Source organism: Nerophis ophidion, linkage group LG07, assembly GCF_033978795.1.
Source record: "Nerophis ophidion isolate RoL-2023_Sa linkage group LG07, RoL_Noph_v1.0, whole genome shotgun sequence".
Lineage (NCBI taxonomy): Eukaryota > Metazoa > Chordata > Actinopteri > Syngnathiformes > Syngnathidae > Nerophis > Nerophis ophidion.
In genome coordinates this window covers 43,401,606-43,420,330 of record NC_084617.1, presented here as the reverse complement: position 1 = coordinate 43,420,330, position 18,725 = coordinate 43,401,606, and the positions used below count along the sequence as shown (strand labels likewise).

Here is an 18,725-nt window from a genome sequence, read left to right as displayed (position 1 = left end):
AAACTGAAGGTCGCTAAGGAACTTGCACTGCTCTATATGTGAGACATGGACAGTCCACCAACGTCATTCCAGAGAGCTCCAATACTTCCATCTAAGTTTTCTCCAAAAGTTGCCGAAAATCCCATGGCGTGACAAAATCTCTGATACTGACTCAGACTCTGCTCAAACAATCCCAGGTCAGGTGGGCTAGTTAGCTTGTCAGAATGCCTTACACACACCTCCCAAAAAGGATTCTTCAATGTTGACATATATATTCAATAAGTCAATTAATCGAACAATAAATGAAAATCAACTCAATAACTTTGTCAACCTCGTGCATTGTTACAGGCTGCAAAAACGGTCAGTTTGCATCGGTTTCAGCGGCTCAATGCATTTGCACTACATGCGTATAAACGGCAGTAATGTTAACTGCTCCAGACAGTTATTTATTATGAACCGACTAGCGTTTTGCTTGCTAGCTAGCTTAAATGCTAACATGAAAAAAAGAGACATTAACATTTTTCTCCATTAACAAATTTCCTATCCCAATCTAAACATGTATAAACACATTACTGTTCAAACAACTTAGATACAGTATTCATATAGAACACAAAGACTGCGGTCTTTGAACAAAGTGATCGCCAGTGTCCAAAATCCGGCCCGTGGGAAGTCCGAAGTGAAAAAAAAAGATATGGATATTTTTTTTAATTATTAAACTATTCAATTTTCTACCGCTTGTTACTCTCGGTGAATGCGTGGGTTCCCTCCGGGTACTCCGGCTTCCTCCCACTTCCAAAGACATGCACCTGGGGATAGGTTGATTGGCAACACTAAATTGGCCCTACTGTGTGAATTTGAGTGTGAATGTTGTCTGTCTATCTGTGTTGGCCCTGCAATGAGGTGGCGACTTGTCCAGGGTGTACCCCGCCTTCCGCCCGATTGTTGCTGAGATAGGCGCCAGCGCCCCCCGCGACCCCAAAAAGGGAATAAGCGGTAGAAAATGGATGGATGGATGGATATATATATATATATATACAGTATATATATCTATCCATCTATTTTCTACTGCTTATTCCCTTTCAGGGATCGCGGGGAGCGCTGGCGCCTATCTCAGCTACAATCAGGCGGGAGGTGGCGTACACCCTTAACAAGTCGCCACCTCATCGCAGGGCCAACACAGATAGACAGACAACATTCACACACTAGGGCCAATTTAGTGTTGCCAATCTACCTATCTCCAGGTGCAAGTCTTTGGAAGTGGGAGGAAGCCGGAGTACCCGGAGGGAACCCACGCAGTCACGGGGAGAACATGCAAACTCCACACAGAAAGATCCCGAGCCTGGAATTGAACCCAGGACTTCAGGACATTCGTATTGTGAGGCAGACGCACTAACCCCTCTGCCGCCGTGAAGCCCCATATATATATATATATATATATATATATATATATATATATATATATATATATATATATATATATATATATATATATATATATATATATATATATATATATATATATATATATATGCCAACATTTTTTAACCCAATTCGGTCCCCGAGTCATAAAGTTTGGGGACCGCTGCGCTACAATGTCAAGTTGAAACAGATGGGAAGTGTGTTCAACAGTAAATTAACTTGCCAAAGAGACAAAAAGTGAGCACCTAATTTGCATTTATTAAAAAAAAAAACCATTCTAAAAGTTTTACTAATTAAAATGGAAGGAGATAAACATATTTAAACATGAATAAAACAATATTTTTGGTCTTGTGAAGCCAGAACAATATTTTAGGTTTCTTCTGACAAAAAACTACTGTATATTGTGCGACTATTTATTTTAGTTATTTAAAAAAAATACTTGGATAAAAGATTTGAGTGTGTGCTAAAGTACTTTGAGCACATTTAACAATACTGCGCTGATAATAAACAAGATCATTTTGGTCACTATAACTTTATTTAGCCATTTTATTCATTGTTTTGTTTGTGTATATTCAAGACAGAACTGACTGAGTGTATTTTACCTTTTATCTATTTTATTGTTTGTTTTATTTAACTTAGATGTTTAAAATTGTACATTCCAATTACAATATTAAATTAAATGAGTAATGCAAGTGTAATGCAATTCAAAGGGTTTAGTAGCATTATTATGTATTAATTTATTATTAGCTCAGTGGTTAATTTGGTTTCAAAATAATGTTGACGATAATATAGTTTATCGGAAATAATTTGCAGGTTAATATATCGTTGAGCTAAATGAGTTATCGTCCCAGGCTTACTTTCTATGGTATGGCAGTGAGAAGCGTTAAGGACTGCCTGAAAGTATCACTGAAATATTCCATATTGAAACTGACACCTGGGAGTCCTTGGCACTCAACAAGTCATGAAGGCAAAAGTCGAATCAGAAATGGCACTGGCTTCTTCCAACGTTACAGGGTTGCGGAGAGCCAGGGTACGCATTAACCACGCAAGTCTAAAGTTACCGCCCAAAGTGATCATCTTTGTCCAATTTTGTGAGAGAACTTTCCATGTCCGCAATGGACCGATCAGTCTCACAGAACACAAACGCTGTACTTAGTGAAGTACAAACCCCAAAACCAGTAAAGTTGGCACGTCGTGTAAATGGTAAATAAAAACAGAATACAATTGTTTGCAAATCCTTTTCATCTTATATTCAATTGAATGGATTGCAAAGACAAACTGAGAAACTTAATTTTTTTTTTCAAATAATCATTACCTTAGAATTTAATGGCAGCAACCCATTGCAAAAAAGTTGGCACAGGGGCATTTTTACCACTGTGTTACATGGCCTTTCCTTTTAACAACACTTTGGGAACTGAGGAGACCGATTGTTGAAGCTTTTCAGGCGGAATTCTTTCCCATTCTTGCTTGATGTACAGCTAAAGTTGTTCAACAGTCCGGGGTCTCCGTTGTGGTATTTTAGGCTTCATATTGCGCCACACATTTTCAATGGGAGACAGCTCTGCACTACAGGCAGGCCAGTCTAGTACCCGCACTCTTTTACTATAAAGCCACGCTGTTGCAACATTTGGCATTGTCTTGCAGAAATAAGCAGGGACATGATAACGTTGCTTGGATGGTATCATATGTTGCTCCAAAACATGTATGTACCTTTCACCATTAATGGTGCCTTCGCAGATGTGTAAGTTACCCATGCCTTGGGCAGTAATACACCCCCATACCACCACAGATGCTGGCTTTTAAACTTTGCGCCTAGAACAATCCGGAGGATTCTTTTCCTTTTTGTTCCGGGGGACACCACGTCCACAGTTTCCAAAAATAAATTGAAATGTGGACTCGTCAGACCATAGAACACTTTTCCACTTTGCATCAGTCCATCTTAAATGAGCTCGGGCCCAGCAAAGCGTTTCTGTGTGTTGTTGATGAATGGCTTTGGATTTGCATAGTAGAGTTTTAACTTGCCCTTACAGATGTAGCGACCAACTGTAGTTATTGACAGTGGTTTTCTAAAGTGTTCCTGAGCCCATTTGGTGATATCCTTTACACACTGACGTTTCATTTTGATGCAGTACCGCCTGAGAGATCCAAGGTCAGAGGCATTGCCGCTTACATGCAGTGATTTCTCCAGATTCTCTGTTCCTATTCCCACGTGGGCCATACAGGTAAGATCATGGCATAATATTCTGGGTGTTGTTGATAAATGGCTTTCACTTTGCAAAGTAGAGTTTTAACTTGCACTTACAGAAGTAGCGACGAACTGTAGTTACTGACAGTGGTTTTCTGAAGTGTTCCTGAGCCCATGTGATGATATCTTTGACACAGTCATGTCGCTTTTTGATGCAGTACCGCCTGAAGGATCGAAGGTCACGGGCAAGGGAATTCAATGTTGGTTTTCGGCCTTGCAATGATTTCTCTCGATTCTCTGAAACTTTTGATGATATAACGGACCGTAGATGCCCAGTGGGCACCCGTCCTTAGTTTAAAGGCGAGGTGACGTTGAAATTACGTCGTGACGTAACTCAACCATATCCCGACCAAATCACAACCAACTGACCCCACCACACCATATGTTGCAAATCTGGTTTGTTTTCATCATTGGGGGACATCGTCTTTTCAACGTCGTTTCAACGTCGTTTCAACGTGTACAATTCAACTTGCCAACCATTCTGCGCGCATCGGCCATTTGTGACAGTTTTCAACGAAACCGCCGCTTGGTGGCAGCGTGAACTAAAAGCCAAGCTTGTGCGCACGCGTGCTGATGTACTTCCTTTCCAATCCAGCAAGCAAGACGAAGAGTGAAGATTTGAATTTGAAATCGAACTATTTCACTGCAAAGAAAACCATCGACGTCCACAAAGATTCAGGTTTGTACCTTGAGATAATACTGGTTATTTATATCGATATAATTTTGGCCCTTTCACAAGAGGGTTGCAGAAAAACGAGAAATTTATCTCACGCCTATTCTCAACGTTTATTTTGATTGTATAAACTGGACCTGAGCAAACTTTTTTTTCTCCCCAACTCGTTTGCACTTGCACTTGCATGGCTTAATCTTTGAGACAAGCATATGCTACTGGCAGGATCAACAAGGTAGACCCGCTGGCGTGTTTAGTGGCTTCTGGAACCCCGGGCCGGGATGCCTACCTAACAATTTTTTTCCCCACCAGCCCAAAAGCAAACAATTGTTTTTCCATGCTAACACAAAACAAACAATTTTTTTTGGTTCTGTAACCATTGTCTTTTACAGCCGTGCCAGTCACTGTATTAATTTACTTCCTCTTGATTTTCATCTTCAATACACCCGTCTGGATGGCAGTTAGGTTTTTCTGGCTCATTTTAATGTTTATTTAAAATGTTGCCAGTTTATTTTAAGTACAGGTACTTTTTAATTAGTTTGACTTGTTAGCATGGCTTTGTCTCAAAAGGCAAGTCCAGGGGTCGCCCATAAAAGGACCCATGTAATATTAAATGCTATGATCTTCACTTATTTTTTTGTTTTACTGATAAGGCCAGTACTGCTATTACAAGAGCTTTTGTCAAGTATTGAAACTTCCAAATGGTTTCACTGTTGACCTGTTGCCCAACATGTATACTAAAATATATGACACTGAAATATCCAGACAGATTTAGTTTCATATGTTTTATGATTGACAATAAAAGACTGCACGGAGCGCAGAAATTTTTGGGGGGTACAAAGTTTTTTCTCTTGGCACAAGAAGGCAACCAACTTTTTTTTTTTGCAGAGCTTACAGGAGCAAACTTTTTTTGTATATACGTCAGGAGAACAAACTATTTATTTTTCAGTTTTTGCTAAACAATCTCTTTTTTTCCAAAAAAAAACATACCCTCCCCCACGTTTCATCTGGTCCGCCCCTAAGTCTATGTACATGTACCACTACCGGTAATTGAAGCAGAACGTTAATGCAAGGCAATGTACCAATGATTTCAGTTTATGCATATATGGAACGACACAATACGCTTGCTATGATACATATAATACCAAAAAGGATAATTTTTTGATAATACTGTTCTTCCATGTTCAGAAATTGGAGACAGTGGAGGAACTACTCGACCTTGACGAGTTGATAAAAACTCAACCAAGCAAGAAAGATTTGCTGGTAAGTAATTATAACATTATAATTGTGTAGCTGTTTTTACATCGGAAATATTATTGTATTTAGGTAGAAATTTCAGGTTATGAAATCGTGTAGATAAAACAGGTGTAAATAAAACAGGCCCTATACTTGAATGTATGTATGTGTTTGCCAGCCCCTTCCCCCAGTGTACGCTAAACACATTCTCTTGTATATTTGCAGACAGCCAGGCTCTCAAAGATTGGTGGATATGACTTAAAAAGCTGTTTAAGCACCATCATGGACAGGTATTTTCCTCTTTCTCTACATATAATAAAAATAGACGATGTAAGACCCAAATTCTAATCTATGAGTGCTAGATCGGGAATTATAATGCAAAATTCCGTACTTTTTGGCCTGCATGTATGACTTGCGTGTTCAATTTCAGGCTCATGACAAATTAATTAATGTCCAATCTGAACATGAAGGGGAGAGGGGGGAAAACTGCCTTTGCCGAAACGAAGCTGCTTGATGTAGTCACAGGTGAGTTTGTGTGTGTGTTTAATAATTACATTAACTTGATTGGGGTAAATCACATGCACCCTTAATTAATTTGTATTCTTTTTGCCTGTTTACAGCTATTGTCTTGGATACCCAGAAGGGGACCGAAACGATGGTCCATGATGCCATAAAAAATTAACTGAAATATGCTCCTGGACGGAAAGGAGGAATAGAATGGGCATCACAGGCTAAGTAAATAATTATATCGATTGACATTCTCTATTTTCTCCGTGCTTAATTTTAATTTTGCATTACCAGGATTCAGCCTGGAGCTATATATGCACTATGTTTTGTTGTCTTTAATTATATTTATATATTGGTTGATATTACGTTGATAATTGGTTGGTTGATCTTAGGTTGAAACTGAAAGTTGAATCAACGTTGAAACATTGACGTAGATTCTACGTCGGTATTTAAACCTTGATCCGACTTTCATTTTCAACCCAAATCCAACGTTATTTCAACACGGGAAAGTAACATTGTTTCAACGTTGATTAAACGTCTGTTAGGTAGAAACTGAAAGTTGAATCAACGTTAAAACATTGACGTTGATTCAACGTCGGTATTTGAACGTTGATCCAACTTTCATTTTCAACCCAAATCCAACGTTATTTCAACACGGGAAAGTAACGTTGTTTCAACGTTGATTAAACGTCTCTGTTAGGTAGAAACTGAAAGTTGAATCAACGTTGAAACATTGACGTTGATTCAACGTCGGTATTTAAACGTTGATCCAACTTTCATTTTCAACCCAAATCCAACGTTATTTCAACAAGGGAAAGTAACGTTGTTTCAACGTTAATTAAATGTCTCTGTGCCCACTGGGTGGTGAATTCCCTAAATTCTGTTCAACAGCTGATTGAAAAATGTTGTTCTTAAACTGTTTGACAATTTGCTCACGCATTGGTTGACAAAGTGGTGACTCTCGCCCCATCCTTTTTAGTGAATGAAGCTGCTTTTATACCCACTAATGGCACCCACCTGTTGCCAATTCGCCTATTTACCTGTGGGATGTTCCAAAAATATTTGCAAAAAATAAGTTTTCCAGTTCGAACATTAAGTATCTTGTCTTTGCAGTCTATTCAATTGAATACAGGTTGAAAAGGATTTGAAAATCATTGTATTCTGTTTTTATTTACCATTTACACAACCTGCCACCTTCACTGGTTTTGAGTTTTGTGCTTTAATGTTTGTTTGTCCGTCGTGGTCGATGAAGACAAACATATCTTGTGGGTTAACTGGGGTAGCAGTCGGGTGCAAAGAGGGAGAGGAGGATTGGGGTAACAACACACCCTTGTGGTGCACAAGTGTGAGAATAGAATAGAATGTTTGATCCCTGGGGGAAATTCAGGACGACCGTTCGCTCACAATAAACAATGATAATAATTACAGTTAAAGTTAAAGTACCAATAATTGTCACATAAATAATATAATATATATATAATATATTATATATAAAATATATAATATATAATATATGATATATGTGAGGACGTGTAGTCTCTCATACTGACATTCTTTGGTGTGTTATTCACGAAGTCCAGTATTCATGCAAGCCCAGGATCATTTAGCTGAATAGTTACAGATTATGTTTCCCAGCAAACTGTGATATTACTAATATTACTATATAAAAATTTCTGTATAGAGTATATAAAACTAAGTTTTGGAGCCTAATTTAAGATTGTTTTCCTGTACCGGACCCCCCCAATCAGTGAAGTGAAATATACAAATCAGCCTCTCAGCATAGTTACATTAATCACATTTATTCGACCTGGCTGACTTAAGTCTATTGAGCTCAGCTGCCTCTAGATTTGATGAAAATGAGCGAGTGCTCCAAGCAAAATACGTGAATTGCCTCATGATTGGGATCAACAAAAGAAAGATGAAGACAGCAATTTCACTTCTTCCATTTGGTAAATTGCACAAAAAAGGGCATCTTCAACCCAACACCAAGAAGTAATTATAGTGTTGAATACAAAGTGTGAAAATATGAGTACTACATTACTAGTGGTAGTACAGTACGGCATTTGCTTAGTCATCTTAACATGTAATGTTCGTACATCTCCTTGCTTCTTTTAATGAAAGTGAAACAATTTGGCTCACAGTATGCATGTAAAGATTACCCCTAGAGGTGGGGAAATAATATGTTTTAGATACATTGCAATTTGGACATTTACGATTGTAAAATCGATTAGTAAACTTCAATAGTCGATAGTCGAGTAATTTATTGTAAATAAAGTAATGCAGACAGTTCTAAAATGTGTCTGACTGCAGCGAGACACCTCATCCAGAGATCTGACCACCTTCTTTTTTAAGACACTTACAGTCGGGGTTCAAAAGTTTACATACACTTGTGAAGGACATAATGTCATGGCTGTCTTGAGTTTACAATAATTTCTACAACTCTTATTTTTTTGTGATAGAGTGATTGGAGCACATACTTTTTTGTCAAAAAAATAACATTCATGAAGTTTGGTTCTTTTATGAATTTATTATGAGTCTACTGAAAATGTGACCAAATCTGCTGGGTCAAAAGTATACATACAGCAACATACATTATCAATGTTGGTGATGTAGAACATTTTACAATCAAATCAAATTAGCTTCATGGCGTGGCCTCTTAACTTCATGTGAGTGATTATGATTGACGAGACCTGTTGACTTCTCTGAGCCCATTTAAATAGGGCTCATGTGATGCAGTTAATAGACTCAGTTACAAACGTGACAGTGGGAAAGTCAAAGGAACTCCGCACGGATCTGAAAAAACGAATCATTGACTTTTACAAGTCAGGAAAGTAACTTGGAGCCATTTCAAAGCAGTTCAAGGTCCCAAGAGCAACTGTGCAGACAATTGTTTGTAAGTATTAAGTGCATGGCACAGTTTTGTCACTGCCATGATCAGAAAGAGAAAAACGCAAGCTATCACCTGCTACTGAGAGAAAATTGATCAGGATGATCAAGAGTAAACCAAGAACCACCAAAAAGCAGGACTGCAATGAATTGGATGCTGCTGGAACACAGGTGTCAGTGTCCACAGTCAAGCGTGTGTGACGTCTCAGTGGCATTGTGGTGACGAGTTCTCTCGTGGGTGCAGCAAAAATGGAACACAGCGTGAAAGTAAGGATAATGATTTATTTACACACTAAAGAACACTATAAAACAGACTAGGAAACAAAACACTTTGCATGAAGGCACTAAAAAACAAAACAACAGAACTAGCGTGGAAGCTAGAAAGAACAGAAAGCGCTAGCGTGAGAACTAGGGAAAAGAACAAACAAAATAGCGTGGAAGCTAATCGAGCGCTAATAGTTACCACAATGCTGGAATGCGACGTCATCTGTTGCGTGGGAGCAAACAAGAGTCCAAGACTGAGTGTCAAACAGAGGCGGGCATATATAGGGAGATAAATAATTAAGGGCTAGTGCGCGTGATCAAAGCAGAGACAGGTGACACTAAATGGGTAACTATGACAACGGAAACAAAACCAGAAAGTGCCACAAAGAACTGAGGAAGACAAATACTAGACAGAATGTGATAAACAGAACCAAAACCAGAATATGCCATGATCCAAGACATGGATCATGACAGCGTGTTTTTCATCGCCATGGACTGAGGGGCTACCATGCAAGAAGGAAGCCCTTTCTTCAGAAGCGACACCTTAAGGCTCATCTAAAGTTTGCTGCTGATCACATGGACAAAGATAAAACCTTCTGGAGGAAAGTTCCGTGGTCAGATGAAACAAAAATTGAGCTGTTTTAGAATGGCCTTCCCAAAGTCCTGACTTAAACGTGTGGACAATGCTGGAGAAACAAGTCCACGTCAGAAAACCAACAAATTTAGCTGAACTGCACCAATTTTGTCAAGAGGAGTGATCAAAAACTCAATCAGAAGCTTGCCAGAAGCTTGTGGATGGCTACCTAATGCGCCTTATTGCAGTGAAACTTGCCAAGAGATACGTAACCAAATATTAACAATGCTGTAAGTATACTTTTGACTCAGCAGATTTGGTCACATTTTCAGTAAACCCATAACAAATTCATAAAAGAACCAAACTTCATGAATGTTTTTTGTGACAAACAAGTATGTGATCCAATCACTCTATCACAAAAAAATAAGAGTTGTAGAAATTGTTGTAAACTCAAAACAGCCATGACATTAAGTTCTTTACAAGAGTATGTAAACTTTTAACCATGATTGTATGTTCCAGTTTTGTACACATTTCCATTAATTTAACAAATGTGATAGGTATTAATTTGACTGTTTCTTTTTACAAATGTACTGTTTTTAAATGTTCCAAGTGATTAACGCTTATTCAGGGAAACGAAAAGAAATGTAAAACTGCATGAATTAAAGATGCTCCCAAATATTCCCACCGCCAATTGCCGTTATAAACCGCTGTAAAATTCACAATGGTTAGTATTACCTTTTGTTATTTTAATGATCTATATGTTTATGATCACCTCATTTTGAACAACTTGCGGTAATATCACTCATTTCCTGGTGAAGCAGCTAGTGCTCTAATCGCTAGCTGGTTTAAACGCTAACATGAATACAAAAAACATTACAGTTTTCCACTTTAAAAACACCAGTTTTGCCTTTAATATTGAACTTTTTAACACATTTACAGATAGCAATAAACATATAACTCAAATAGTAGAACAATGTTAAATGTTTATTTTATCAGGGAAAGTACATTGCATGTGTTTTGCTTATTCGTTTATATTAAATTAAACTTGGTTAAACTATTCCAGTTTGTGTATGAGTTTTTTGAGCACATTCAACAATACAGTCATTATAATGACAACCATTCTAATTTGGGTCACAATAACTGATATGTCATGTTCATCGTTACATCACTCAATAGTAGCTGATGAAAGTTATGTGTTTACTGGTTAATGCAAAACACAATATTGAAACAAATAGCGCTGCAACATTTATTTGATTAAAACGAAATGTAATCTGTTGCTTCGATTAATCATTTTAAGAGTGTAACTAATAAACATTCATAAAATTTGTACTGCATAGAGTGCCCGGAACTTTAAATATGCAGACATAGTTTCCACACGGCTGCTGCAATAGAGCACCCATAGAGCAATGGTGTGTGCGCGTCGTGATCTGGGAGAGTTTTTTTTTTTCCCATTAATCCACACATGGCAAAAGTGCTGTGTCAATACTGATGTATATTTATTGGAAGGGAAAAGAAAAACATTTATATTTACCATATTTTCCGGACTATAGGGTGCACCGGATTGATTATAAGGCACACTGCCGATGAATGGTCTATTTTTTTCTTTTTTCATATATCAGGCGCACCAGATTATAGGGCGCATTAAAGGATTCAGTATATTATTATTTTTTTCTAAATAGAAAACACTTCCTTGTGGTGTGCATAACATGTATAGTGGTTCTTTGGTCAAAATGTTGCATAAATTATGTTTTACAGACATTCTTCAAGCTGCTTTCTGACAATTGCCTCCGGAAGCGCCGTTTTGTGGGCAGTCTTATTTATGTGGCTCACCTTCGGCAGCTTCTTCTCCACGTCATCTTTGTTGTAGCGGTGTAACGTGCAAGAAGGGGAGTGAAAGAAGTGGAAAAGATAGAGCTAACTGTTTTAATGACGTTCAGACTTTACTTTTTTTTATTAGAACACACTTAGACAAGACCTCCGTAATGTTTGAGAACTTAAATCAATAACGGAGCAGCATCTCCTCATCCGGGAACAACAACACTGGAAATGTGTCCCCTGAAAAACTGTTCGACCGGTAATCTCTAATAACTAAAGTTCCTTGGGTAAATAATGTAAACTCACTACACCGATTAGCGATTTCATGGCGAGTTCACTGACAGATGTAAGTAAGAACTTTAAAGTACTTTACATTAGAAATGGAAGTAACGAAGGATGAATGTCCCATAACAAGAAGATAGAGAAAAAAAAGCGCACTTTTTCAGGATTCATGCAGATACCAAATACAGATCAGCAGGTACCAGGAGGTCAGAAAAGTTGCCTTTGCATATATTGAGAAACAAAATGCCAGTTAATGTCTTACCTTATACACACACCATAATAATACTTGTATTTTGAAGCACAGTACAATCCATGAGGCTTCAAAGCTTACCAAAGTCGTACTAAATCATTTTGATAGATGTTTGAGCGCTGTGTGTAATGTTCTGTATTTTCAATGGAACATATAAAATGTTGGTGGTTATTACTTGAGTCATATTTGCCATCATAGTGCAGTCTACACGTATCTCTTATGTGTGACTGCCATCTACTGGTCACACTTATTACACCATGTACCAAATGAAATAGCTTCGAGGTCGGCAAGGAAAACCAGAATTAATTTGTACATTATGCGCACCGGGTTATAATGTGTACCGTCCAGGATTTAAAGTGCACCTTATAGTCCGGAAAATACGGTAAACTATTTTCCCTAAAATGTGCTTTGAGGTTGTAAAGTGTGTTTCTTTCGATTACTCGATCAGTCGAACAATCGATAGATCACTCGATTACTAAAATGATCGATAGCTACAGCCCTAGAAACAAAGCCTACTCCAAAATGCCAGAGGGCTATGCTACCAACCAAAAATATTTTTAGACAAATTATAATTTTGACAACAATCTAGGTAAAAAATAAACAACAGTAATTTATCTACTGAGAGGTTTGTCCCTCTGCCAGGTTCGAATGTCATTCCTACAGTGATCAAAGATCCGAGTCGCACCCACACACACGTGTAAAGACTCCAGCCTCCACTCTGGCAGCATGACAACAGTGTGTGTATCTTTCACATGGGCGCCTTTGCTAAAAATAGCAAAGACTGAGAAAGGTTGTCGTGCTGTGGTAAGTGATGTGCAGGTGGTCCACATTAATAAAAGCATGATTAGTCAGGGTGTCCCATTGCTGGAAAGTAATGTAATAATGCTGAATGTGAGATAACAATGTGCTTATTCAACATTTGCATTGAATGGCCTGACAGAGGCTTGAACAGAGCAGATTATTTATTGTTACAGCATGTCAACGACATTTAAAAAGTACTTGACCCCCACGCAATACCTGGCATAGTCCTTGGTGGAGAAACCCTTGTTGGTAAGCACAGAGGTCAGATAATTCTTGTAGTTGGCTGCCATGGTTGCACATATTTTAGGAGGTATTTTTTTCTACTTTGTAAACTCTCCTGATCTCAAAGGTTTAACATTAAATTCATTCGCCAAAGAAAAAAAAAGTGATCACCTAATTTGCATTTATTTACAAAATTAAGATGGAAAAAGATAAACATATTTAAACATAAATAAATAAAATTATATGGCTCTTATGAAGCCAGACCAATATTTGAGGTTTCCTCTGCCAAGAAAGTATTGTTCGGCTATTTATTGTAGTTATTTAAAACAAATACTTGGATAAAAGATTTTAGTGTGTGTATAAGTACTTTTTGAGGACATTCAACAATACTGTGATAATAATAAACAAGGTAATTTTGGTCACAATAACTTCATTTAGCCATTAAATTCATTGTTTTGGTTGGGTTTATTTAAGACAGAAATTATGTTTTTGCTTTTGGTTGTGATTTTTATTTTAGTGTAACATTTTTCTGACTGACAGAGTATATTGTACAAATCCCGTTTCCATAAGAGTTGGGAAATTGTGTTAGATGTAAATATAAATTGAATACAATGATTTGCAAATCATTTTCGACCCATATTCAGTTTAATATTCTACAAAGACAACATATTTGATGTTCAAACTGATAAACATTTTTTTTTTGCAAAAAATCATTAACTTTAGAATTTGATGCCAGCAACACGTGACAAAGAAGTTGGGAAAGGTGACAATAAATACTAATAAAGTTGAGGAATCCTTATCAAACATTTATTTGGAACATCCCACAGGTGTGCAGGCTAATTGGGAACAGGTGGGTGCCATGATTGGGTATAAAAACAGCTTCCCAAAAAATGCTCAGTCTTTCACAGGAAAGGATGGGCCGAGGTACACCCCTTTGTCCACAACTGCGTGAGCAAATAGTCAAACAGTTTAAGAACAACGTTTCTCGAAGTGCAATTGCAAGAAATTTAAGGATTTCAACATCTACGGTCTATAATATCATCAAAAGGTTCAGAGAATCTGGAGAAATCACTCCACGTAAGCGGCATGGCCGGACACCAACATTGAACAACTGTGACCTTCGATCCCTCAGACGGCACCGTATCAAAAAACCGACATCAATCTCTAAAGGATATCACCACATGGGCTCAGGAACACTTCAGAAAACCACTGTCACTAAATACAGTTGGTGGCTACATCTGTAAGTGCAAGTTAAAGCTCTTCTATGCAAAGCGAAAGTTATTTATCAATGACATCCAGAAACGCCGCCGGCTTCTCCGGGCCCGAGATCATCTAAGATGGACTGATGCAAAGTGGAAAAGTGTTCTGTGGTCTGACGAGTCCACATTTCAAATTGTTTTTGGAAATATTGGACATTGTGTCATTTGAACCAAAGGGGAAGCGAACCATCCAGACTGTTATCGATGCAAAGTTCAAAAGCCAGCATCTGTGATGGTATGGGGGTGCATTAGTGCCCTAGGCATGGGTGACTTACACATCTGTGAAGGCACCATTAATGCTGAAAGGTACATACAGGTTTTGGAACAACATACACTGACATCTAAGCGCCGTCTTTTTCATGGACGCCCCTGCTTATTTCAGCCAGACAATGCCAAGCCACATTCAGCATGTGTTTCAACAGCGTGGCTTCGTAAAAAAAGAGTGCGGGTACTTTCCTGGCCCGCATGCAGTCCAGACCTGTCCCCCATCGAAAATGTGTGGCGCATTATGAAGCGTAAAATACGACAGCGGAGACCCCGGACTGTTGAACAACTGAAGCTCTGCATAAAACAAGAATGGGAAAGAATTCCACCTTCAAAGCTTCAACAATTAGTTTCCTCAGTTCCCAAACGTTAATTGAGTGTTGTTAAAAGAAAAGGTGATGTAACACAGTGGTGAACATGTCCTTTCCCAACTACTTTGGCTCGTGTTGCAGCCATGAAATTCTAAGTTAATTATTATTTGGAAAAAAAATAATAAAGTTTATGAATTTGAACATCAAATATCTTGTCTTTGTAGTGCATTTAATTGAATATGGGTTGAAAAGGATTTGCAAATCATTGTATTCCGTTTATATTTACATCTAACACAATTTCCCAACCTTGTTCTATTTGTACAATGAACTTCCTTTGGCGATCACGTCCACAACAACACAATTCATAGAAATATGTTGCCAGAGTAAAGATTGTCCTGACTAGCATTAGCTATTTAGTTTGTATGCAGACTTAGCCGTTTTTTTTAAGTGGTCGTTTTGACATTGATAGTTCGGGACGGCACGGTTAAGTGTTTCGGGGACTAATGAACGCAACCAGACATGATTTCCAAAGACTAACTTTCTTTCGATGACAGCATTTCAGTCACATTTATTGATATTTTACAATAGATCTGGTTTTTGTTAGCCAATTTAGAGATTTTCATAACACAAAAATCATATTAAATATATCCAAGACGTGCAATGTGAAAGTATGTCAAAGTTCAAATATAACAAACATATCTTTTGCGCAAACGTTCCCCACGTCAGGTTTAATCACTTGAAATCCAAAGATTTCCATTCGCTAATTTTGTTAACACCACGCAGAAAAGGAAAGTATTACATCAATATTTGGCCTGTAAGTAATTGTTTTTATTTTATATTGCTGTAATGCCAGGGATAAACACTTTCATCGTTTTATGATCGTTTCATTCTTTGAAGGATTAACATTTATTTGTGCAATTGCAATGCCTTGACTTTAGTAAGGTTCGTACACTGTCGTAACCGTAAATATAAATATGAACTTTAAAAAAAAAGGAAAAAAGATTTTGTGACGATAAAAAAAGGGGAATCATATTTCTAATCGACTAGATACGCTGTTGTACTTGGTATCATTACAGTGGATGTCAGGTGTAGATCCACGTATGGCATTTTTTTACATTCCGGAACGGCGTCATTAGTGGTAATGACGCATGTTTAGCTATTCCTCTTCCTGCAGTGATAATGATACATGTAAGAAACTTACTTTATTTGTCGCCATGTAGGGCAGGATTAGTGATTTAGAAGTAGCTAAAACACTGCCGACTGTTGATGGATGTTACCTAGCTAGCAGTGGCTTGAAGCACCTCTTCCTGAGGGCGTTTTAGTGTTTTAATTTCACTTTTATTTTTAGTTTTTAGACTAAAATGCGTCCATTCTCCCTGTGTCTGCTTGTAAGTACTCCGTGTGTGCGCGCTGCTAAACATGCTCCTCTGCTCGTAAAACCAGCAATGTCACGACGCGACGATGAGCCTGTTAAAAACAATTATTTAAAACAATGGGGAAACCGTTTTTGAGTCATTGTTACCGGATACTACACTAGTACCAGTATACTGTACAACCCTAATAAAGAGAGATGTAGAGTTTATCAGCAGAAGGATCTAATAATTATATTCACCACTGTATAAGTATTCTCGCTGGCACAAGTTAAACTCAAATAGTATATTATTGTGTGTTTCATGTATGCCAGCTAGCACCACATTTAAGTTGAAGTTCAGTCTGAGTTCTAAAGAACAATACATATCTTTTGATGGCCAATAAAAGCCAGACCAAAGAATGAGTTACTTAGCAGAAACACTCAACCTTGTTAAAACTGCACTTTGCTCTACGACCACACACACGCTGGAGAGCACATTAATGACACAGTTTATGCAGCCAATCAACAATTGAAATAAGCAGAGGGCTATGAAAAATTATTCTTCCTGACTCGGAACTGACTATGAATCCATGCATTCATAGTCCCATTGTCTGATGCTATAAACGTCTGAAGAACAAAATCAAGGCTCACTGGAATGTTTTCATTCGACTGTTCCCTCTTCGTTTGCCTCTTTATTTACACCTGCTGTCGTCCTTCTTTTTTCACCTTCTCAGCCTTTGCATCTAATCTCACCGGTCAGTCTTACTTTCTCCCCTCCCTGCTTTCTCTCTAGTCACTTTTCAGCCACTGTACTCTCAGTCTGATCACGTTCTTCTGGGCGAGTCTGGCTGTACCTCCCTTGATGGAATGTTCTCTCGCAAATGAACCAGACGGTGACACCAAGGGGATGTTTGAATTAACTCCGTCATTGTATCGCTTCTTGGCCCATCGTGTCACACTAGCGCCCAGATCAGGTTCCCTGCTATCCGACACCAGACACGACACTCCCACGATACTTCCTCTCTCTACAGACGTAAACAAAACACAAAAACTGGACTATTGTAACGAGGAGCACAAACAAAGCAGGTGTTCAGGCTTCAGGAAAATGTGATTCAGTCAATCCTGCATGCAAATGTGTGAACGTGCAGAAGTGATGGAAACCGTTAACATTTCCATCCTTCCAGCATGCACCCTTTCAACCCCAAAAGACTGACATGCACATTTGCACTGGCAACATACAAAGCAGCATGCATGAGGTGAAAAAGCACAGAAACAAACAGAGAACAGTCCACAGGTGCTTCCACCCACCGTAAGGCTCCGTCCCACAGCCGAGAGGGGCAGCGTTAACATCCAGCCCCAATAAACGCTACTGTACTACTGCTGCTGCTGCACAATATAACGAGCACATACTCGCTCGCTCCGCGTCGTGCTCGCTCACGCACACAGCAAAGGCCAACCAGATGCATCGTTCTTGAATACCCCACAGGCGCTCTCTCTCTTTCTCCTTCTCTGTCACTCACGGACGCAAGGAGATGCTGACTTTCCACTGACTGATCTGACTAATACAAAGTTGACAGAAACGAGGAAACAACTAATATTTTCACATCTCGCAATGCCCCTAACAAGCACGGGGAGTCATCAGTCCATTGACATCACGTTTAAGATCCGTATATGAAAGATGCCACTTTGGATTGAGACTAACAATGTAAGGCCTGATCTACAAATACCACACAAATACCTTATTTTATCTTATATGTATTTTTTATCTTCCAAGATGGCGCCGCTGTAGTGGCTGCTGGTGGCAGGAGCTCTGTGCTCTTGTGTCATCCTTTTGTGTTTCTGGTGTTTCCCTCTTGTTTTCACGTGGGTTTTTTTTTTTTTTGCCTTTTGGTTCGGGACACTTTGGGCCTGTGCGACAAGGCGTGACACTTTCGTGACTTCTGCGGTGCTTTTTTGTGAACTTCTGGACCTGCCTCCCGGGAGCCTTTTGGCCATGGACACCAACTGCTGGATCTCTGCCACACCAGAGACTGGAGGAGATGCGAATGAAGAGACAAGGCTGCGGAGCTAGTGCTGAGTTTCACAGTTTGAGTGTCTTGGCTGAATGAGCAGGTATCGGACACCTCGGTTTTATCAGACGCATCCTCGTTCGAGATAGTGGGCAGCCGAGGGTGGAGTTGGCTCTCTTGGTTGCTTTGTTGGGTCTGCTCCTGTTTCTGGCCATGCTCCCCCGACCCCAGCAGACGATGGCGTACAACACTGCAGGTCACCAAAGTGTATGTTTGTTTTTTTTGTTTTTTTTACTTTTGTAGGAATGGCTGGTTGCATCAGCTCTGCTATTTTAATGTCTTTATTGTCCTTTGTGTTCTTTGATGTTTGATGTTTACTTC

At 38.8% G+C, this 18,725-nt stretch overlaps 1 protein-coding gene and 1 long non-coding RNA gene across 7 annotated transcripts in view; one reads left to right on the top strand and one right to left on the bottom strand.

Moving 5' to 3' along the window:
* The window catches only part of LOC133556373 (multiple C2 and transmembrane domain-containing protein 1-like), a 439,257-nt gene that overhangs the window by 344,044 nt on the left and 76,488 nt on the right, over nt 1–18,725 (bottom strand). The window contains exon 1 of one of the 6 annotated variants that reach the window (XM_061906239.1): nt 17,644–17,773. The exons of the other annotated variants lie outside the window; for them this stretch is intronic. Within the exon in view, the coding sequence (XP_061762223.1) occupies nt 17,644–17,685 (42 nt within the window). The 5' untranslated portion in view covers nt 17,686–17,773. Of the gene's footprint in view, nt 1–17,643; nt 17,774–18,725 lie in introns of those variants that run through there. 6 annotated transcript variants of the gene reach the window in all.
* LOC133556374 (uncharacterized) lies at nt 4,219–6,047 on the top strand. The gene is made up of 4 exons (XR_009807506.1): nt 4,219–4,322; nt 5,502–5,576; nt 5,775–5,839; nt 5,980–6,047. It is a non-coding gene; the product is annotated as an uncharacterized LOC133556374 (long non-coding RNA).